Here is an 18,630-nt window from a genome sequence, read left to right on the forward strand (position 1 = left end):
CACACACACTAGCTACCAATAGGAATGTTAGTAAGTTATGAATTACTCTTAGCCTAAGTTTTCTTATGCATAAATGGAGGCTAATACTGTAACCCACTGCAATGCTTGTGATACTGCCATATTCAAGAATATTATAGGGATTGATAACATTTCAAATGTGGTCATTGTTATCAGGAGCTGGGGAAAATCTGAATTTCTATTCCACTCCTTTTATCACAATAATTTTTCCCTAAAGGGGCTAAATATAAAAAGACACCAAACTAGAGATCTTGAGACATAATATTAAAAACAGTAACTACTGAACAGAAGAATAAGAGTCAAAGAGAAAGTCAGTGAACAAGAAGAAAAGTTGAAGGAAAGTAGAAATTGTGACAAAGCAGCAGCTTTTTTGAAAAATGAGGGCTCTACATATCAAAGTCTATGACATGGGACCAGCGTTGTGGCATTATGGATTAAGCTACAGCCTGTGATACCACTATCCAAATGAGTGTTAGTCTGAGTCCCACCTGCTCCAATTCCAGTTTAACTCCCTATTAATGTGGCCCAAGTACCTGCCACCCATTTAAGGAGACTGAGGTAGTTTTAATGATCCTGGTTTCAGCCTGGACCAGCCTGAGCCATAGCAACCATGAGAGGAACATGAGAGGTTAGAGGAACACTCTTAAAATTTTGTCTATAAAGCACATGATGAAGATCATAAAGCAGCATTCTTCCTAAGAATCAAACAGCAGAAGAAACCCAAAGGCTGATGAGAAGGTGAAAAAAATGCAGCACATCAAAACAACAGAATATTATTTACATGTTGAGTGAAATAACATACCGATAAATTTTTCAACACAAATAGGACCTTGGAAGCAGTGACAAACACACACGCACACACACACACACACACGCGCATATATATTCCAGATGGGCAAATCTGTATGGTAAGGCAGGATCTCCAAGAAAGAGCAGTGAAAAGTGCAGATTTCACTTATGCAAATAAATCATATTTGCATTTATGAGGGGAGATGGGCAAATTTCGTATGCTAAGAAATAGTTACCAGGATATATATTGGGCATAGAGTCCAGATGGGAAAATCTGTATAGACACAAAATAGATGAGTGGTTGCCTAAGAAATGAGGGGCAGGGAATGGGAGGCTCAGGGATGACAACTGAGACATGTCAGGTTTCTTCTAAGAACATGTTCTCAACCGTTTATGATGATAGCAGCAAAAGTCTGAGAAATGCTACAAAAGACAAGTAAATTAGCTAGTAACTGGGCATCAATAAAGCTGTTAGAAAAAATAACAAGCTAAAGCTTAATCTCAAAGAAGAGAAGAAAAAAACAGGTTAGGGGGCCCAGTGCAGTAGCCTAGCAGCTAAGGTCCTCCTCACCTTGCAAGCACCGGGATCCCATATGGGCACAGGTTCTAGTCCCAGCAGCTCCACTTCCCATCCAGATCCCTGCTCATGGCCCGGGAAAGTCGAGGACGGCCGAAAAGGCTTGGGACTCTGCACCAGTGTGGGAGACCGGAAAGAAGTTCCTGGCTCCTGGCTTCAGATCAGCATAGCATCGGCCGTTATGGTCACTTGGGGAGTGAATCATCGGACGGAAGATCTTCCTCTCTGTCTCTCCTCCTCTGTGTATATCTAACTTTCCAATAAAAATAAAATAAATCTTAAAAAAAGAGGAGAGGAAAAGAAAGGAGAGAGGAGAGGAGAGGAAAGAGAGGAGAGTGGAGAGGAGCGAGAAGAGAGGACACTAGAGAGGAGAGGAAAGGAGAGGGGAGGGGGAGCAAACGGGGAGGGGAGTAGAGAGGATGGAAAGGGAGGGGAAGAGAAGAGAGAGGACAGTGGAGTGGAAAGGAGAGGAGAAAAGAGGACAGTGGGGGGGAGAGGAGAGGTGAGGCGAGCAGAGGAGAGAGGAGAGAAGAGCAGACAGGAGGGGAGGGGAAGGGAGGGGAGGAGAGGAGAGGAAAGACATATTACTGCTAAGAATGGAAAGAAAGCTAGAACAGGAAAATCTGAAACCGTATAGCACATAGAGCATGCAACAGCAGGATGCAGAAATAAAACACTGCAGTATCTATTTCAATGGGGCTTTGACATAAAAAGAATAATGAGGAAATTTTCTACTGAAATGTATGATGTGACATGTGCCTGTACTCAGAGGATCACGTGTCCTGTGAAGGTGGAGAGGCACTATGACCAAGAGGAGGCCTTCCACAGCAGACAGCCTGACCATGCACCCTTGTTCATTTCTTCCCTTGCAGCACACTGTGACATGTGACCCTAGGATGGTCTGGAGAACTCTATCTAGATTCAACAAACATCCCCCCCCCCTCCTAAAACGATTAAGTAGCTTCCCAAGACTTGCCCTTCAAGAACCACAAGTGTGTGTGGGGGGGTGGGGAGTGGAGTTCATTTAACTATTAGGATCTCTGGTACGGCTAGCAGAGGCAGTAAACATCAACAATTCATATTTATTGATTGAATGAATATGTTAAAAGTCATGAAAACCAAAAAAGGATAATATGGAAATTTAGTAAAAAATTTTTCACTTTGAGAACATGTACCTGTTCTTGGTACCACCACTGGCCCCTACAGTGCAACTACAAAAATATAAAACAGAGACATGTCAGAAATTTACACATGAAATGAACCAATCCCAAAAGGTTACATACCACATGTTTGCCTTAATTTAATATGATATGATGTTAAGCATATCATGTTATGTTATGGATATTATGTCATTTGTAGTATATAAACTAAAATTGAACTGTGGATGGGGGGTCACAGAAAGTGGTGAAGAAATCGCATTTATTTTTAACATGTTGACTGCTCAATACCATGTCAATTAATTCCATAACGATGTTAATTGTTGCAGATGGTATATTAGTGCTTTTATTTGACCGGGAAGATACTCTGCTGACTCTGCCCTCAGACCAGAGAGGGTCTACCCAATAAGTAGTTGGACTTGTCTGGACTATGGGATGTTGGACTCCATGCTTGGCAAATACTTGCAGGGAGGGAATTTCAACTGAACTTGAACTATGGTTATGCAGTGGGGTGGAGGAACCCACCATGGGGGGAGGGCGGGGGGGGAGAATCCCAGATTCTATGTAATTACAACACAATGTAATTAATGAATAAATTTAATTTAAAAATTACATAAACCATTACTATACTGATGGAAATTTAAAAAAAACAAACAAAAAACAAACAAAAAAAAAACTATAAGGGGCTGGATTATTTTCAGGTAACAATTTCCTCATGAGTCTTTTTTGAAGAATGTGTCCTAATTCATTCAAATATATAAGGCCCCAAGTACTATGCAAAGACCTGCAGAGAATATAAAATATTCAAAGATATTCAGTAACAGTCCAAAGATTACTGTTCTTAGAACTTAAAAAATAATATTTCTTGTAGATAACTAAAGACACATTTTACTTACTTCAGCAATGGAATATTTCAATTTGTGGTAGAGTATAATATTGTCAACAGATACATGATGGAAGTAAACCAGGAAGCAAGAACTGCTTACGGAGTTGATGTTAAAGGAAAGCAAAGGGGAGGAGCCTACCTCAGTAAACTCCCTGGACAAGCCCAACAATCAAGGCTTCATTCTATCAAGTTTCAATCCTACAAATCAGAACAAAGTATTCCTGCAAAGTGTCAGTCATTGACAAGATCTCTCACTTGCCATCACTAAACCATTTCTTCCACTGTAGCTAGGGATTGGCAATAAATTCATTCCATGAGTGACAGCTCAAATATTCCTGGACATATTTTTAAAAGAGTGCAGAGACCTGGGAGATTTCTGTGTGTGTGTTCTCAATACACACTCCTGTTTAGAGAGGACTTTTTAAAGTGCTACCAATTCGCAGGTATGACAAAGAAGGAATTCAGAGTTGATCTGGGCACTTCTACTAAAAAGGGGGGGGGGGAGGGTACTCCACAAATGGGCAGTACACCCAAACCTCGGTAGCAATGCAGGTGGAAGTATTTCAGGAGTGGTCTTTCACGCGAGCCTCTCCACACGGCTTAACATACTCCCAAGGGTTTGGTTGTCTTTGCGCAGGGAGCAGGGGTGGCGAAAGCAGCGCCTCCAGACACTGTCAAACCGTGGAACCCACCTGCACCTCAACAACCCAAGCAGTCCCAAAGCAGGGTATCTCCCTTCCCCCACCTGGGATGTTCTGCCACATGGACTCGACGCTTGGCAGGGCCCTCCGTAGCCATAACTCTAGATCTTTCTTTCTTCTGCAGCTTTAAGTGGCAAAGCACAGCAATCACGAGATATCTGCCACGAGAGCCGCCTCCTTCCGGATCACACCGACCCTCACTCTGCGGAAATCCTGCAGCTTCGCTGAGGTGGCCACCCCAGCGGCCCCGCCTCCGGCTCCTCCTCCCGGAGCTCCCGGTGGAGGCGGCTCCCAGGCGGCTCCTTACAGCCTTCAAGTACACCGGAGAGCTGCCTACCGGAGCTCCAGAACCCCGGGACTTGTGGGAACCCCTGTGCCAAGCGATGAGAAACCAAGGTTTCCTTCTCAGTCTGAGAATAAGTCTAATGACAAAATTACAGCCAGGCGCTGCGCATACACCTTCCACATCTTGATATCTATGCGATCTCAGAATTTTTTTGTAAGTTGAGCCGTTTTTCCTTCCCTGCCCCATGCCCAATAGCTACTCTCTAAACAATGTTATAATGTTTACCTATCGTTTCCTCTGAAGACTATTTCCAAATCAAGATATATAAGATTGATGCAGCACTTGACTTAAATAATTTGCATTTATTTCTAGAAGAGAGGCATATGTGGGTCTTCCTAGAGCCCAACAGTGAGTCTTCCGATCACAATCGAGAAAGCACAATATTCTTTCAATTTGCAAGAATCCTTAGCATTTACTTTTGTTGTCTAGAAAAATCCCAGATTCTCTTTTCTTAAACAGGTCCTTCATTCTCTTGCATTACTCTATCACATTACTTTCCTTCACAATTCATAGAACATCACAAAGCACCCTGCCTGTTCATTCTCCTATGTACCTATTGTCTCTCTTAACACCTCCACCATCACTGCCATGGAAAAGCAAGCACCATTACAGCAGGAGCCGAGCAGCTCCAGCATCTGAAACAGTATCTTAGCAGAATGCTTTGGTTTTTTTGTTGTTGTTGTTGTCTGTTTTTTGTGGGTTTTTTTTTTTTACTGTTTTATATGTTATTTTTAAATTCTATTCTATTCTATGTAAAAAGGGACATACAGAGCTCAGTCTCCTGTTTGACTAACCAAAAGCCTGCAACTGCCAGAATGAAGCCAAATGCCAAGAATGTAAGTCAAGTCTACCACCACATCACACAGGGGCAGAGACCCAAGCATTTGAGTCCTCCCAGGATGCACATTGACAAGAAGCCAGAATTGGGAGAGGATTCATAATTCACAAGGGATACAGACATCTCAAATGGCATCATCACCACTAAGCCAAACACCAGCCCTCAGATACAGTATAAGTAAGTGGACAAGAAAAACTGAATGAATGAAAGGTAACGTGATAGTCCTCAGGTCACGTTACTCTTTGGTAGCAAAACTCAAATTAAAATTAAAGTGTATTAACTCTCATTCTGGTACACTTTGTACCTTGAAACGCTCAGATTAAATCCAAGGAAAGCCAGCTAGCAACCCAGCTAGTTGTGGATTCTAAATGAGGAAGTTTGTGCCCACATGCCCACGTTAATCTATTTTCTGCAGCTATAACAAATATGAGACTGGGTATTTTATAGAGAAGAGATTTAGCTCAAACTTCTGGAAATTCAAAGCCCAAGACTGAGCAGCCCCATCTATCCAGCCTCTGTAAGACCCTCCTGGTAGATGACAGCCTAACGGCAGAAGCACACCAGAAAGATTCAGGGGTCAGGCTCCCCCTGTTTTAACAACCCATTCTCCATCTCCAAGAGGTAAGCATTAATCCCTTTCCAGGGCAATAGCCCCAGTTACCTAATAATCTTTCACTAGCCTCCCACCTCTTATAAAGTTCTACCACCTTCCAACATCACCTAGTTGGGGACCAAGTTTACAAACATGAGCTTTTTGGGGGAACACAACTCAAATCACATTCAAACCACAGCAATGAGGTTTGAGGCAGCAGATATTCAGTGAGTTACCACTCCAAAATTTCTGCTATGTCGGCAGGTGGAGGGTGATGCTGCAATGAGGAATGGAGAACAAACAACAGATCAACAATATCAAACTGTAGCCAATGAGGGGAAGTCTCTCAGCCGCAAGCAGTGACACACTTTTAAATGAATACAGGCAGTTTAGTCACAACCTCTTACCAAATTATGGGATTAAAAAAAAGCCATTAAGATAACGAACCATGCCTGTCTTCTGCAGTCAAATCCTGAATAGCCCTAATCTATTGTCTGCCATATTAGTATTTCATTAGAAAGTTCAGGTGCACTTAGGTTAGCTATGAGCCACTTTTTCCTAGCTTGACATATAAATTACCTTCTGCTGACTAGGGGCAAGCACATTCATAAGACATGGGTCACCTGAGATTACACTTCTGTCCATGAACTCCCTTAATAAATTATACACTTGGCAACCTTTACATTCTCCTCTTTGTCCAGTCTCTCAGTACCTTTTGCTTTTGGTTGTCGGTTCTCATACACCAGGTCTTTTTTTGGTTTTTTTTGAAACAGTGACCCTTGATTGTTATCATAACTGCTACTTGGTGCCAGAGTTATGGCTCAGCAGATTTACCTACCAACTGTGAATCCAACATCCCATATGTGTACCAGTTCAATCCAAGCTACTCCACTTCTTTTTTTTTTTTTTTTTAAGATTTGTTTATTTTGGGCCTGGCGCTATGGCCTAGCAGCTAAAGTCCTCACCTTGAACGTGCCGGAATCACATATGGGCACCGATTCTAATCCCGGCAGCTCCACTTCCCATCCAGCTCCCTGCTTGTGCTCTGGAAACAATGGAGGACAACCCAAAGTCTTGGGACCCTGCACCCACATGGGAGACCTGGAAGAAGCTCCTGGTTCCTGGCTTCAAACTGGTGCGGCTCCAGCTTTTGCAGTCACTTGGGGAGTGAATCATCGGACGGAAGATCTTCCTCTCTGTCTCTCCTCCTCTCTGTATATCTGACTTTGTAGAGAAAATAAAATAAATCTTTTAAAAAATGATTTGCTTATTTTTATTGGAAATGCAGATTTATAGAGAGAAGCAAAGAAATAAAAAGATCTTCCATCCCCTGGTTCACTCCCCAAACAGCCACAACAGCCGGAGCTGAGAAAATCCAAAGCCAAGAACCAGGAGCTTCTCCCAGGTCTCCCATGCAAGTGCATGGGCCATCCTCTACTGTTTCCCCAAGTCACAGGCAGGGATGGGAAGTGCAGCAACCAGGAAACAAACTGGCATCCATATGGAATCCCAGGGGATGCAAGGTGAGGATCTAGCCATGACAAAGCTATCATGCCAGGTCTGCTACTCCACTTCTGCCACAGCTCCCTGCTAATGTGTCTGAAAAGGCAGCCAAAGGGGTCCCTGCCACTGACATGGGAGATCTAGATGAGCTCCTGGCTCCTGGCTTCGGGCTGGCTCAATTCCAGTCATTACAGATCTTTGGGAGTAAACCAGCAAATGCAAGGTAGAGGTGTGTGTGTGTGTGTGTGTGTGTGTGTGTGTGTGTGTGTGTGTGTGTGTGTGTGTGTGTGTGTGTAAGTATTATAAATAAATACACATCCCTTTTTAAAAAGATACTTCAAAGAAACAAAATTATTTCTGGTCTCAGGCTGCTTTCTATCATTTTGTCAAGTCTCATCATTTTAAGCTGAATGAATTATGTCTTCTCTTTCTGAACTCTTACCAAATCTCAGTAAGACAATCATTGGGGCTTTATCACATTAAGAGCAGGCATCATTGTCACACCTTGTAAGTAAGTTTGAACTGGGAGAGATCCTAACACAAAAATGTAAAATGTTTAGGAATTTGTATATCTGGAAAACGATAGAATCCTTTTATTATTCAGACACATCTCATATTATTTTATATTACTTGAACTATAACTACATTTTAGAGCTTTGAAATAAACTTCTTATACAAGGTGAATAAAAAATGAACACAATGACTACAGAAACACTGATTCATAAAAGAATACTTCCTATTGAATGTGACCAAACATTAACTTTGTTAAATGAAATAAGTGGTACCTCAGCAGTTCCTATCTTAGATACATTTCTACTACATTATCAACAGGGTTGATGTAGATTGGAAAGAACCTCATGGAGCAACTAATTAAATAATCTTTCTTTTAAAGAATTGACTCAAAGTAAAATATCACAGTGCATCTGGAATTAAGACTGAGGTCTCTAGACTCCTTGCCCAGGGACATACTGCATTTTATTTTTTTAAAGATTTATTTTTTAAGACTTAATTTATTTTTATTGGAAAGGCAGATATACAGAGAGGAGGAGATAAAGAGAGCAAGATCTTCCGTCCGATGGTTTACTCTCCAAGCGGCTGCAACGGCTGGAGCTGAGCCAATCCAAAGCTAGGAGTCAGGAGCTCTTCCAGGTCTCCCATGTGGGTGCAGGGTCCCAAGACTTTGGGCTGTCCTCCACTGCTTTCCCAGGCCACAAGCAGGGAGCTGGATGGGAAGTGGGGCCGCCAGGATTAGAACTGGAGCCCATATGGGATCCCAGTGTGCAAGGTGAGGACTTTAACTACCACTCTATCGCGCCAGGCCCTAAAGATTTATTTTTACTGGAAAGTCAGATACACAGAGAGGAGGAGAGACAGGAAGATCTTCCATCTACTGATTCGCTTCCCAAGCAGCTGCAACAGCTAGAGCTTAGCCAATGCAGTCAGGAGCCAGGAGCCTCTTCCAGGTCTCCCATGTGGGTGCAGGGTCCCAAGGCTTTGGGCCGTCCTCGACTGCTTTCCCAGGCCACAAGCAGGGAGCTGCATGGGAAGTGGGGCCACCAGGATTAGAGCCAGCACCCATATGTGATTCTGGAACATACAAGGCGAAGACTTTAGCTGTTAGGCCACTGCGATGGGCCCCATACTACTTATCAATGTGTGCCCTTTGACAAAGCCTTAGATAAGACCAAATCATTGAAACTAGTAATTCTTGTCCCAAATTAAAATTTATATATCATAAAACCATTGTTCCTAAACTAAAATGCTATTGAACTTCTATAGAATCCCAAGGACACACACACCAAAAAAAAACCAGCATTACTCTTTATCCTGTCCTCCTTATGCCAGGCATCCTGCAAAGCACATGCCACACACACACACACTTTATAACCTCTTCAAATCTTAACAATACTTCAGGGATAGAAAATACATTCAATTTTAGAAAGAGAACTCTTTTTGGTTCTTACTAGACATACATGTTAGTGAAAATATTAAAAGCATAATTTTTTTTTCAAAAGTTGTATCTACTTATTTTGCAGAGACAGAAGAGACAGAAACAGAAAGAGAGCCTCCATTTGCAGGTTCTCTCCCCAAATGGTCATCAATGACCACCAAGCCAGAGGCATGAGCTTCACAGGGTCTCTTCCACGGGCACAGAGGTCCAACCCTTGGACCACCTGCACCATCTTCCACTGCTTTCCCAGGTCATTAGCAGGCTGCCGGAGTCCAGCTCCAGCTGAGTCCGGAACTCGGGAAGGGTGCGTGGATGAGGCGTGAAGAGAGAAAGAAAGGAGACGGACCACCAGATTCCTTGATCGTAGTGGACAAAGCGAGAAAGCTGTCCACTTTATTTATACAGAAGCAGTACAAAGTTTTTTCTTAGGGGCATATTAACATAGCTTCAGGGGGACACAATTTACAACTTCTTGAGAAATGATTGAGGAAGGATTCCACATTCCTTGCTTGGCTTGCCAGTCTTCATCTGCTCTCCTCAGGTCTGGGCTATAACCTAGGCGCCACCTGTATCAACCAGACCCCTATCTTGTATGAGTTAAAAGGTCTGGGGCCTTGGTCTATGGGGATCAGGATTATTGACATTAGTTGGCCATAGGTCTGTAAGCTCACAGTTTGTTAACCAAACAAGTAAAGCAAGGGAAATAACGGCGGAAAGAATTGCAGTTAGCAATGAGCTAAGTTACTCTATTTAAGTTTCAACTCTACAATGGATGAGTGTTTCCAAAGACAATTCCACAAATTGTTTCAGTATTAGACAAGGCATTATCCATTCCAACGTTGCAACCAAGAGTTTCTTAGTAGACAACACATCTTATGCAGTAATACACTCCTAATACATTTCTTGTTCTACAACTTATTTATCACTAAATGGGAGAAATACATCAAGAGAGAAAAAACATGAAGATCTAAGACAAAAAGTTATAAACATTACATTCCTCTACAACTGCAGGCTCTACAACTTCATAAGTGATCAAACAATAACCAAAAATATATCTTTATGATGTTAGTGAAATCACCCTGTATTTCCTCTAGCTAAAAATTTATGAAAACAACTAAAACAGCTACATTTTCTATATTCTAAAGAATTGCAAGGACAGGCTAACCTTTAAGACCACAGTAACTATATTTTTTGCCTTAGCAGGATAGCCTTTAGGGTCACAGTAACTATATTCTTTGTTATAGCAGAATGACCTTTAGGGTCACAGTAACAGGATAACTTTTAGGGTTCCTCTTATCAAGCCATTCCCCAGAAAGCATGATAAATATCTGGGCCAGATTTTATGGCAATGGGTAAACAGCACAGACTTAATTATACTCCTGTGTGTAGTTAAAGGCCCACTCACCAGGACATCCTCAGTAACATTAACTCTTTTTTTTTTTTTTTTCTTTTTTTTTTTATTGTTAATTATTTTGCATTATGTGACAGTTTCATAGGCTCTGGGTATCCCCCCCTCCCTCCCCCTCCCCTCCCCCCGGTGGATTCCTCCACCTTGATGCAGTATTACAGTTCAAATTCAATCAAGATTCTTTCATTGCAAACATATACCAAGCATAGAGTCCAGCTACTTATTGTCCAGATTGGTTGAACAGTTTCTTGGGGAGACCTTTTCTGGTCTGAAGTTTGAGCTGGCAGAATATCATCACAGTCAATTAAGAGTCCCAATATAACATCAACAGCAATTTGCAATGTTATGGAGTTGACATGGTTTTGAGTAACCAGTGTATCAAAAAGAAAAAAAAAAAAAAAAAAAAGGAAAACAAGTCCTAGCCACAACCTATGATTAGCTCATTGACATTTCAATTTAGTTCATATACAGGACCGGCTGCTCTATACCTTAAAATGGCCATAAGGCACCATTCAGCTGTTTCGTGTCCATTTCATCTTAGTATTTAGCCAGTTGTTGTGTTGAAGTAAAATTTTGCTGATCATGGCAGATTTTAGGATAATCCAGACTGGCTTGTAACTCTAACAAGATATATGTCAACATTTTAGGTGCAGAACATTTTTTTTTTTTTGGGGGGGGGGGGTGCAGGAAAATCCTCAACACCATGGTGAGGAGTAAAACTAATCTTTGTGACCCACCCAGCGAGGCATGAGCCAATCCATGCCAGCTCTTTCCTGTCAGATTTCAAGTTCTACTTTCTGTTGTTTATTTATTTTAGGGTTTTTTTTTTTTTTTTTTTTTTTTTAGTTTGTATGATTGTTTGTTTGCTGTGAGGGGTTTTCGAAGCGATCCTGATGGTCATTGCGAGGGAGGGGGGGTCCAGAGGTAACATTAACTCTTAAGCTCACATTGGTTGTAAAAGCCATCTCACAGGGGCAGACAATGCCTCAATAGATTACATAGTGGGGTGGTTGACTGCCCATGCGAAGGGGAGTGAAAACTGCGTCAAGATGGTCAGAGATGAATCCACTTAGCCCTGCTAAGCAGCTGGTAGCTCCCCGGGCCCTGCCAGTCAGGGAGCTGTTCTCTTCACACCTTCGCGGTATACACACCTACTGCATGGCCTCCATCAGCAGGCAGCTGGATTGGAAGTGCAAGAGGTAGGACTTGAACCAGCACCCGCATGGGATGCACACATCGCTGGCAGCAATTTTACCCACTATACCAAACCATCATTCCCCAAAATATAAATGCTATGGTATTATTATCTTTGTAAAATCTCAGACTTCTCAATTATTTTTTTGCATGAACACATACTTGCAATAAACTGTAAACTAACCGATGGTATATCACAATAGATTCTAAGACAGAAATCTAATTTAAAAAGTTGAAATTGGTTTCTCAAGGGACATTTGTCTCTTTATAGTCAAATATTATACCAAAACAAACCCAAATAAAACAAACATCAAGACCAGACAAAAACTTAATACAAAATAAGAATATGAGTTGTTCCAGTCTTACAGAACTTGCTAACACCTCTACATTTAGGTCTCAGCTCGGAAAGGAGTTCTTCCGTGAAGTGTTCCTATTTTGTACTCTGACCTCTACCTTCAGAGCTAAGTGACACTATATGAAGATGAATCCGCTAACTGAAATAATGTTATTTCTGTTGTTTAGACTATTTGTGCAACTTCTATGAAAAATATTATTTTATTTATAATCAAAAAATGTTAGTCACAGTTGTCAGAATCTGATTTTATGAATAAGTTGGATCTTTTTCCACTGTGATACATAATGTGATTTCTCCTTAATGTTTTCTTTATAATGTGTTAAGGTAATTTTTCTTCTGCATACAAAATAAGTATATGAGGAGTCTTCAAGAAATTTGAGAGAAATAATAAGTATATAAACCATAAACTTTCTGAACATACACTCAATCAGGGTCCACCTAAAAACTGGGGGTCCTGGGTGTTTAATCATGTTGACGCAGACTTTTTTTATATTACTAACTGAAGAAAATGAATGGTAAAACCATGTTTCATATGCAGTCAACATTCTTTAAAGGAATGTTGCATAATTTTGATCCAACTTATTTAAAATTTTGAGTGAAGGCTGATGCGGACACAAGTTTTGGTCCCCCACTGATCAGAAACTTGGCTCCATTTTACTCTGTCAGAATTCTGTAAGGTGTACTGAGAGGCCAATCATATTAGCTATTCTTTCCACTTTTAATCTTTTATCAGAGTACGAACAACGTGAATTGCTCCTCCCAAGTTCATGTGGATGGTTTGCTGCTGCTGCGGACTTAACCTTCAATGCCTCTCATCCTTGTTAGAGTTACCTACTTGTAAATTGCGATGGTTCCCATAAACTTTTCATGAGCCATCAATGATTTAACTGCTTTTTTCTTTTTAGATTTACTGTACTTACTTGAAAGTCAGATCTATAACCAGAGTTAAGGTGAGGCAGAGGCTAAGGGGTCTTCTACCCACTGGTTTACTCACTCTCCAAATCGCTGTAATAGCAGGGGCTGGGCCAGGCCAAAGCCAGGAGCCAGAAGCTTATTCTGGGTCTCCCATGTGGGTGCAGAAGCCCAAGCATGTAAGCCATTCTCTGCTGGTTTCCCAGGCACATTAGCAAGGAGATGGTTCCGAAGTGGAAAAGCAGGGACATTATGGGATGCCAGCATTGCAGACAGCGGCTTAACCTACTATGCCAGCCCAATTTCACCATCCTGCTCAAACTTCATAAAAAATGTGGTATTTGTCCTTGCTTCAGTTTTAGCAGAATTCATGTTAACAATAAGGACTCTTCTTAAAACTGGTATCTTTTCATTCATAATGTCTCAAACCAGATCCTGTTCAGAAATATTACAAATTAGTTCAAGTTCATTTTGGTGTGGAAAACTTTTGAAATCCATGCATTAATTTTTCGTAATAAATATTTTCCATGAATTGCTCAAAGGTTACTTGTCCTCTTTAGTATATAATTTAAGAAAAAAGGCAAAGACCTCATGAACTAGAGAAATGTATATGTCATTAAAGATAACTTTTTATCCTGTACAAATGAAACAGAAATTGTGTAGAAAATATTTACACAGTTTTTATAGAGCAAAAAATGAAACTAAACAAAATTTCTGAGCATCTTCTGCTTGTTTGCTTATAATTCAGTCTATCACCTGCCCCACGCAACACACACACCAGTGGTGCAGCTGCCTGGTGAGTTCCACCCCTAGCCCCAGTTCTCACATGAACTGACAGGTGCTGCAGCCTAGTTCATACCAACCCACCACAGGCCTGGTCTTTAGGCATACCAGCATGTGCCACAGCCTTGGCACGGCAACCACAAATAATCCCCACCAGGCCTGCCTCCAGCCCTGGTGCTTACATTTGCCGGCAGGTGTTGTGGCATAGCCTGGTATGTTCCACATCCCACCTGGCTCTTAGGAACACCCATGGTACTGCAGCTTATCTCAGCCTGGCCTGCCCCCAAGAACCAGCCCACATGTATGCCAATGGGTGCTACTGCCTTTACCAGCCTGGCCTACCCCCATCTCTGGCTCTCGAGCTCACCAGTGGGAAGTGCAGCCTAGCAGGGGAGTGTCCACAATTCCCCTGCCAGGAATGTTCCCAGATCTTGCACCTGCCAGGGGGTACTGTGGTCCAGCCTAACATGACTTGCACCCTGTCTTGGAACTTACCAGCTGGTGCTGTAGTCTAGCCCAGCCTGCACCAACCTCAGACTGGACTACCCCCAGTGTCAGCTCTCATACGTACCAGTAGAATCAGCAACCAAGCAAGAGAGTCCCCAAAGTTTCCTTATCCCCATTCCCAGCCCCATTATGGTGAGTGCTGTAGCCTTGCCTGACATGGCCCTGACACTTGGGAGTGGGTGCTGCCACAGTCTAGCCAGGCATGCTCACCAGCCCCAATTTTTGTAAGTGCCAGTGGGCAATGGGAGATGCTATTTAGTTCAGCACAGGTCTCCCATGTGGACAGCTACCTTGGCTTGACTTCAGACATGCCCTCTGGTTTCCCCCCTCTTAGCCACCCAGTCTCAGATCCCTCACTTACCTCTGAGTGCAGTGGCCTGGTCTGTGGAAGCCACCAGAAATAATTCTTTCCATGTCAAATATGCCCTCCGCTACTCTCATTCCAACATGTCCCTAGATCTTCTTCCCTGGGCAATCTGCAGCCCCCCTGCCTGAGGGCTGGGGTGGCATGTCCTGGCTTCCCATGTATCTTAAGAAAAAAGAAAACTCGAACAGGTAACTATGCTGCCACAATGGTATAGTCAACACAAATTTCACATCAACCAGGTATAGAATTTCCCACCTTAGTTGTTTTTCTCCCAGCAATGTAACTCTTGCCCAACTATAAGACAACCTAGGCAGTTCCCAACAGCTGGAGTAGCTGCTCCACTTCCAGCACAGTTCCCTACTAATGTACCAGGGAGAGCAGGAGAGGATACCCCAACTACTTGAGCCCCTAAACCCATGTGAGAGACTTGGAAGAAGCTCCAGGTTCCCGGCTTCGGACTGGCCAAATTGCAGCCCAAGTGGCTATTTGGGGAGTGAGTCAGATCTCTCTCTCTCCTTCTCTACGAACTCTATAACTCTGCCTTTCAAATTAAAATAAATATTTTAAATAAATTTGTTGGACACAAAATATAAGTTCAAATAAACATTTTTAAACCCAGATGTTAAGTTTTTTTGTAGTAAGCCTCTATAATCCAGTACACATTTTACACTAAAAATAAATTTCAACTCCAACTAGAAATAAGTGGTTGCTTCATTAGACGGTACAGACCTGGTCTATAATCTTCCTGAAGGCAAGAACTGTTTTTACAGACTCTGGTTGTGAAATTTTATAGACTCTGGCTATAAAATTGCAACGTAAAGAAAAAAAATTAAGGTTTTATAATGGCAATTTAAAGAAAGGAATTGAAAGAGAAAATATTTTCTTCTTAGATTTAAGGTGAGTGTTCTGAAACAAAAGATAGCCAGCAAGCTGCCTTTGGAAAACAGAAAATTCTTTTCCTGAGTGAAGTAAATAATTTATGCTACCAATGAATTATACTATACAATGTTGTGTTCTTTTTTTCTAAAGATTTATTTATTTGATTGCAAAAGCAGATATATAGAGAGAAGGAGAGAGAGAAAAAGATCTTCCATCCACTAGTTCACTTCCCAAGTGACCACAAGGCTGGAACTGAGCTGATTCGAAGCCAAGAGCCAGGAGCCTTCTCCGGGTTTCCCACACAGGTGCAGGGCTGCAAGGTTTTTTGGCATCTTTGACTGTTTTTTCCAGGCCACAAGCAAGGAGCTGGATGGGAAGTGGAATATTTAGGACACGAGCCAGCACCATATGAGATCCCGGTGCATGCTAGACAAGGTCTTCAGCCATTAGGCTATCACAACAGGCCTAATGTTGTGTTCTTTTTAAAAAAAAAAAAAAAGATTTATTTATTTTTATTGCAAAGTCAGATATACACAGAGGAGGAGAGACAGAGAGGAAGATCTTCTGTCCCATGATTCACTCCCCAAGTGAGCCGCAACGGGCTGGTGCATAGGAGGGGGGACAGGAACCAGGTGTTTGTTGGCCCAGCCTCCGGCCACATCTCTGATGTGGCTGCAGTAGTATCTGCGCCTTCCCACAACCACAGCTTGTGCAGAGGCTTTCTTTTCCATGGTCCTCACTTTCCCTGGGCTCTTGTAGAACAATTCATTTCCATTTTCCCTTTCAAGGCTTCAAGAGGTGATTACTGATCTCAGAGTTTCAGCCTCCTTGTTTTTTTCCTGTAAGCCTGTTCCCATCCGTGGGAATGTAAATAGTTCCTTCATTAATAGTAAATAGTAAATAGTTCCTTCTTTCCAATTGACCCCTCTGAATATATCATAAGTTAGCTGTTCTGGTCTTGACTAACACAAAAATTCTCTTTTACTGCTCTTTTAGCACAATGTTCAGGCTCTCTAAAAAAAAAATGTAGTAAAAAAAATTTAAGGTTAACTTTTCTAAAATGATGTCAAACCATGAGCCTATATGAGGGCAGGGAGAGTCATGAATGCTAGAGTTCACTTAAACATGGCGTTCTTACTGAGAATTTTCTACAAGCAAGACATATGTTGAGTCCTAGGGAATTCAGAAGAAAGATAACCTTGCCTCTCTGGGAAAAGAAATCCCATCTAACAAGGAAAGCGCAAAATAATCATAATACAAAGTAACATTAAAAAGGGGATATATAGTAGCTGAGTAATGGAGACTATCATATCTAATAGCATGTTATTTAACTTTATGGCATTGTAAATTTCTATTTTTCTTCCTGTTGTTGATTTTGTATTGTGGCTTTTCATTTAAGGAGATGTATAATAACTGTGAAATTGAGACTAACATATCCAGATGTGAGGATACAATACAGTTTGCCTCTCTACTTCCAGATTAAAGATGGACTCCCAATGAAACTGTTTACTACATCTTAACAACAGGATGCTGGACTCTCTGCCATTGTCCAGCCCACAATAATGTACATAAGACTATGTATGAAGAACTATACTTTAGTAATGATATAGGGGAACTCAGTGGGGGAAAATTGGGGAGGGGATAAGGGAAATCCCAGAGGCCTATGGAACTGTATCATAAAATGATAATAATAAAAATAATAAATAAAATATTTTTAAATAAATAAATAAATAAAATATATTTTTAAAGGGTCAGATCAGGGGTATGTACTTGGTATAGGAGGTAGGGCACTTCTTGGGATGTCCACATTCCAAATCAGAATGGGTTTGTCTCAACCTGGGTCCCGGTTCAAGCTTCCTACTAACGCAGGCAGTGGGTGACGGATCCAGTAGCTGGTTCTCTTCCACTCACATGGCAGAGCCAGCGAGGTGCCAGACTCTTAACTTCAGCCTGGCCTTCACCTGGCTGCTGCGAGCATTTGTGGAGTGAAAGCCTTCATATTTCTCTTTGTCCACTCCTCATCCCATCTCCATTAAAATAAGTCAAAAGGAAATAAAATTTTAAGGGCTCAAATTACATTGTCAATTAAATGGTCAATTTATTATTTTTTTTTTACAAAGGTAACTAGAGAAAGAATCGTCTTTTCAACAAGTGATACTAAAGGTGCCCAAGGAAAGAATCATCTTTTCAACAAATGACACTAAAACAATCTGATAACCATTTACAACATAATAACCTCCACATTTACCTCACACTACACGCAAAAGTGACTGTAAAATTGCTCATACACCTAGAGTCAAAATTACACAAAACTTACATGCGGAAAACATAAAAGAAGAATTTTAGTGTCTTTGGGTATATAAAGATTCCTTACTTAGAGAACCCATAATTCAATAGGAAGACAAATAGTTTGCCTAGTAAAAATCGATAAAATAAATGAAGAAATGCTTTACCTAAGAAAAGACATGGATGACAACGAAGTAAAAAAAAAAACCTTCAACATTAGTCATTAAGGAAATATATAATAAAACACAGTGAGACGCTACTATAGCTCTGCTAAAGTAGCTAACAGTAAAAAGACTGGCCACACTAAATATTGACAAGAATATGAGGTCACCAGAATGCCTTTAAACTGCTGGAAGACATGCAAAATGGCAGGACCATGGAGGGAAACAATTCCAGGTTTCTGAAAAAGTGAAACATACACCTATCAAATAAGCCAACCATCTCACTACCTGGGTATTTACTTGTATGTGTATCTACTGCTGTATGACAACACTACCAAAAACAGTTGTTAAAGCAATACACATTTACCATCTCACAGTTTCTGCACCTCAGGAGTCAGGGTGTGGCTTATTTGGGTCCCC

The 18,630-nt window shown here is 41.4% G+C and overlaps 1 protein-coding gene across 2 annotated transcripts in view; it reads right to left on the reverse strand.

Annotated features, from left to right (window-relative positions):
- The window catches only part of GALK2 (galactokinase 2), a 125,409-nt gene that overhangs the window by 103,538 nt on the left and 3,241 nt on the right, over positions 1 to 18,630 (reverse strand). The window contains exon 1 of one of the 2 annotated variants that reach the window (XM_004578088.4): positions 4,173 to 4,369. The exons of the other annotated variant lie outside the window; for it this stretch is intronic. Within the exon in view, the coding sequence (XP_004578145.1) occupies positions 4,173 to 4,225 (53 nt within the window). The 5' untranslated portion in view covers positions 4,226 to 4,369. Of the gene's footprint in view, positions 1 to 4,172; positions 4,370 to 18,630 lie in introns of those variants that run through there. 2 annotated transcript variants of the gene reach the window in all.

The sequence above is a fragment of the Ochotona princeps genome, chromosome 6 (assembly GCF_030435755.1).
Source record: "Ochotona princeps isolate mOchPri1 chromosome 6, mOchPri1.hap1, whole genome shotgun sequence".
Classification (NCBI taxonomy): Eukaryota; Metazoa; Chordata; class Mammalia; order Lagomorpha; family Ochotonidae; genus Ochotona; species Ochotona princeps.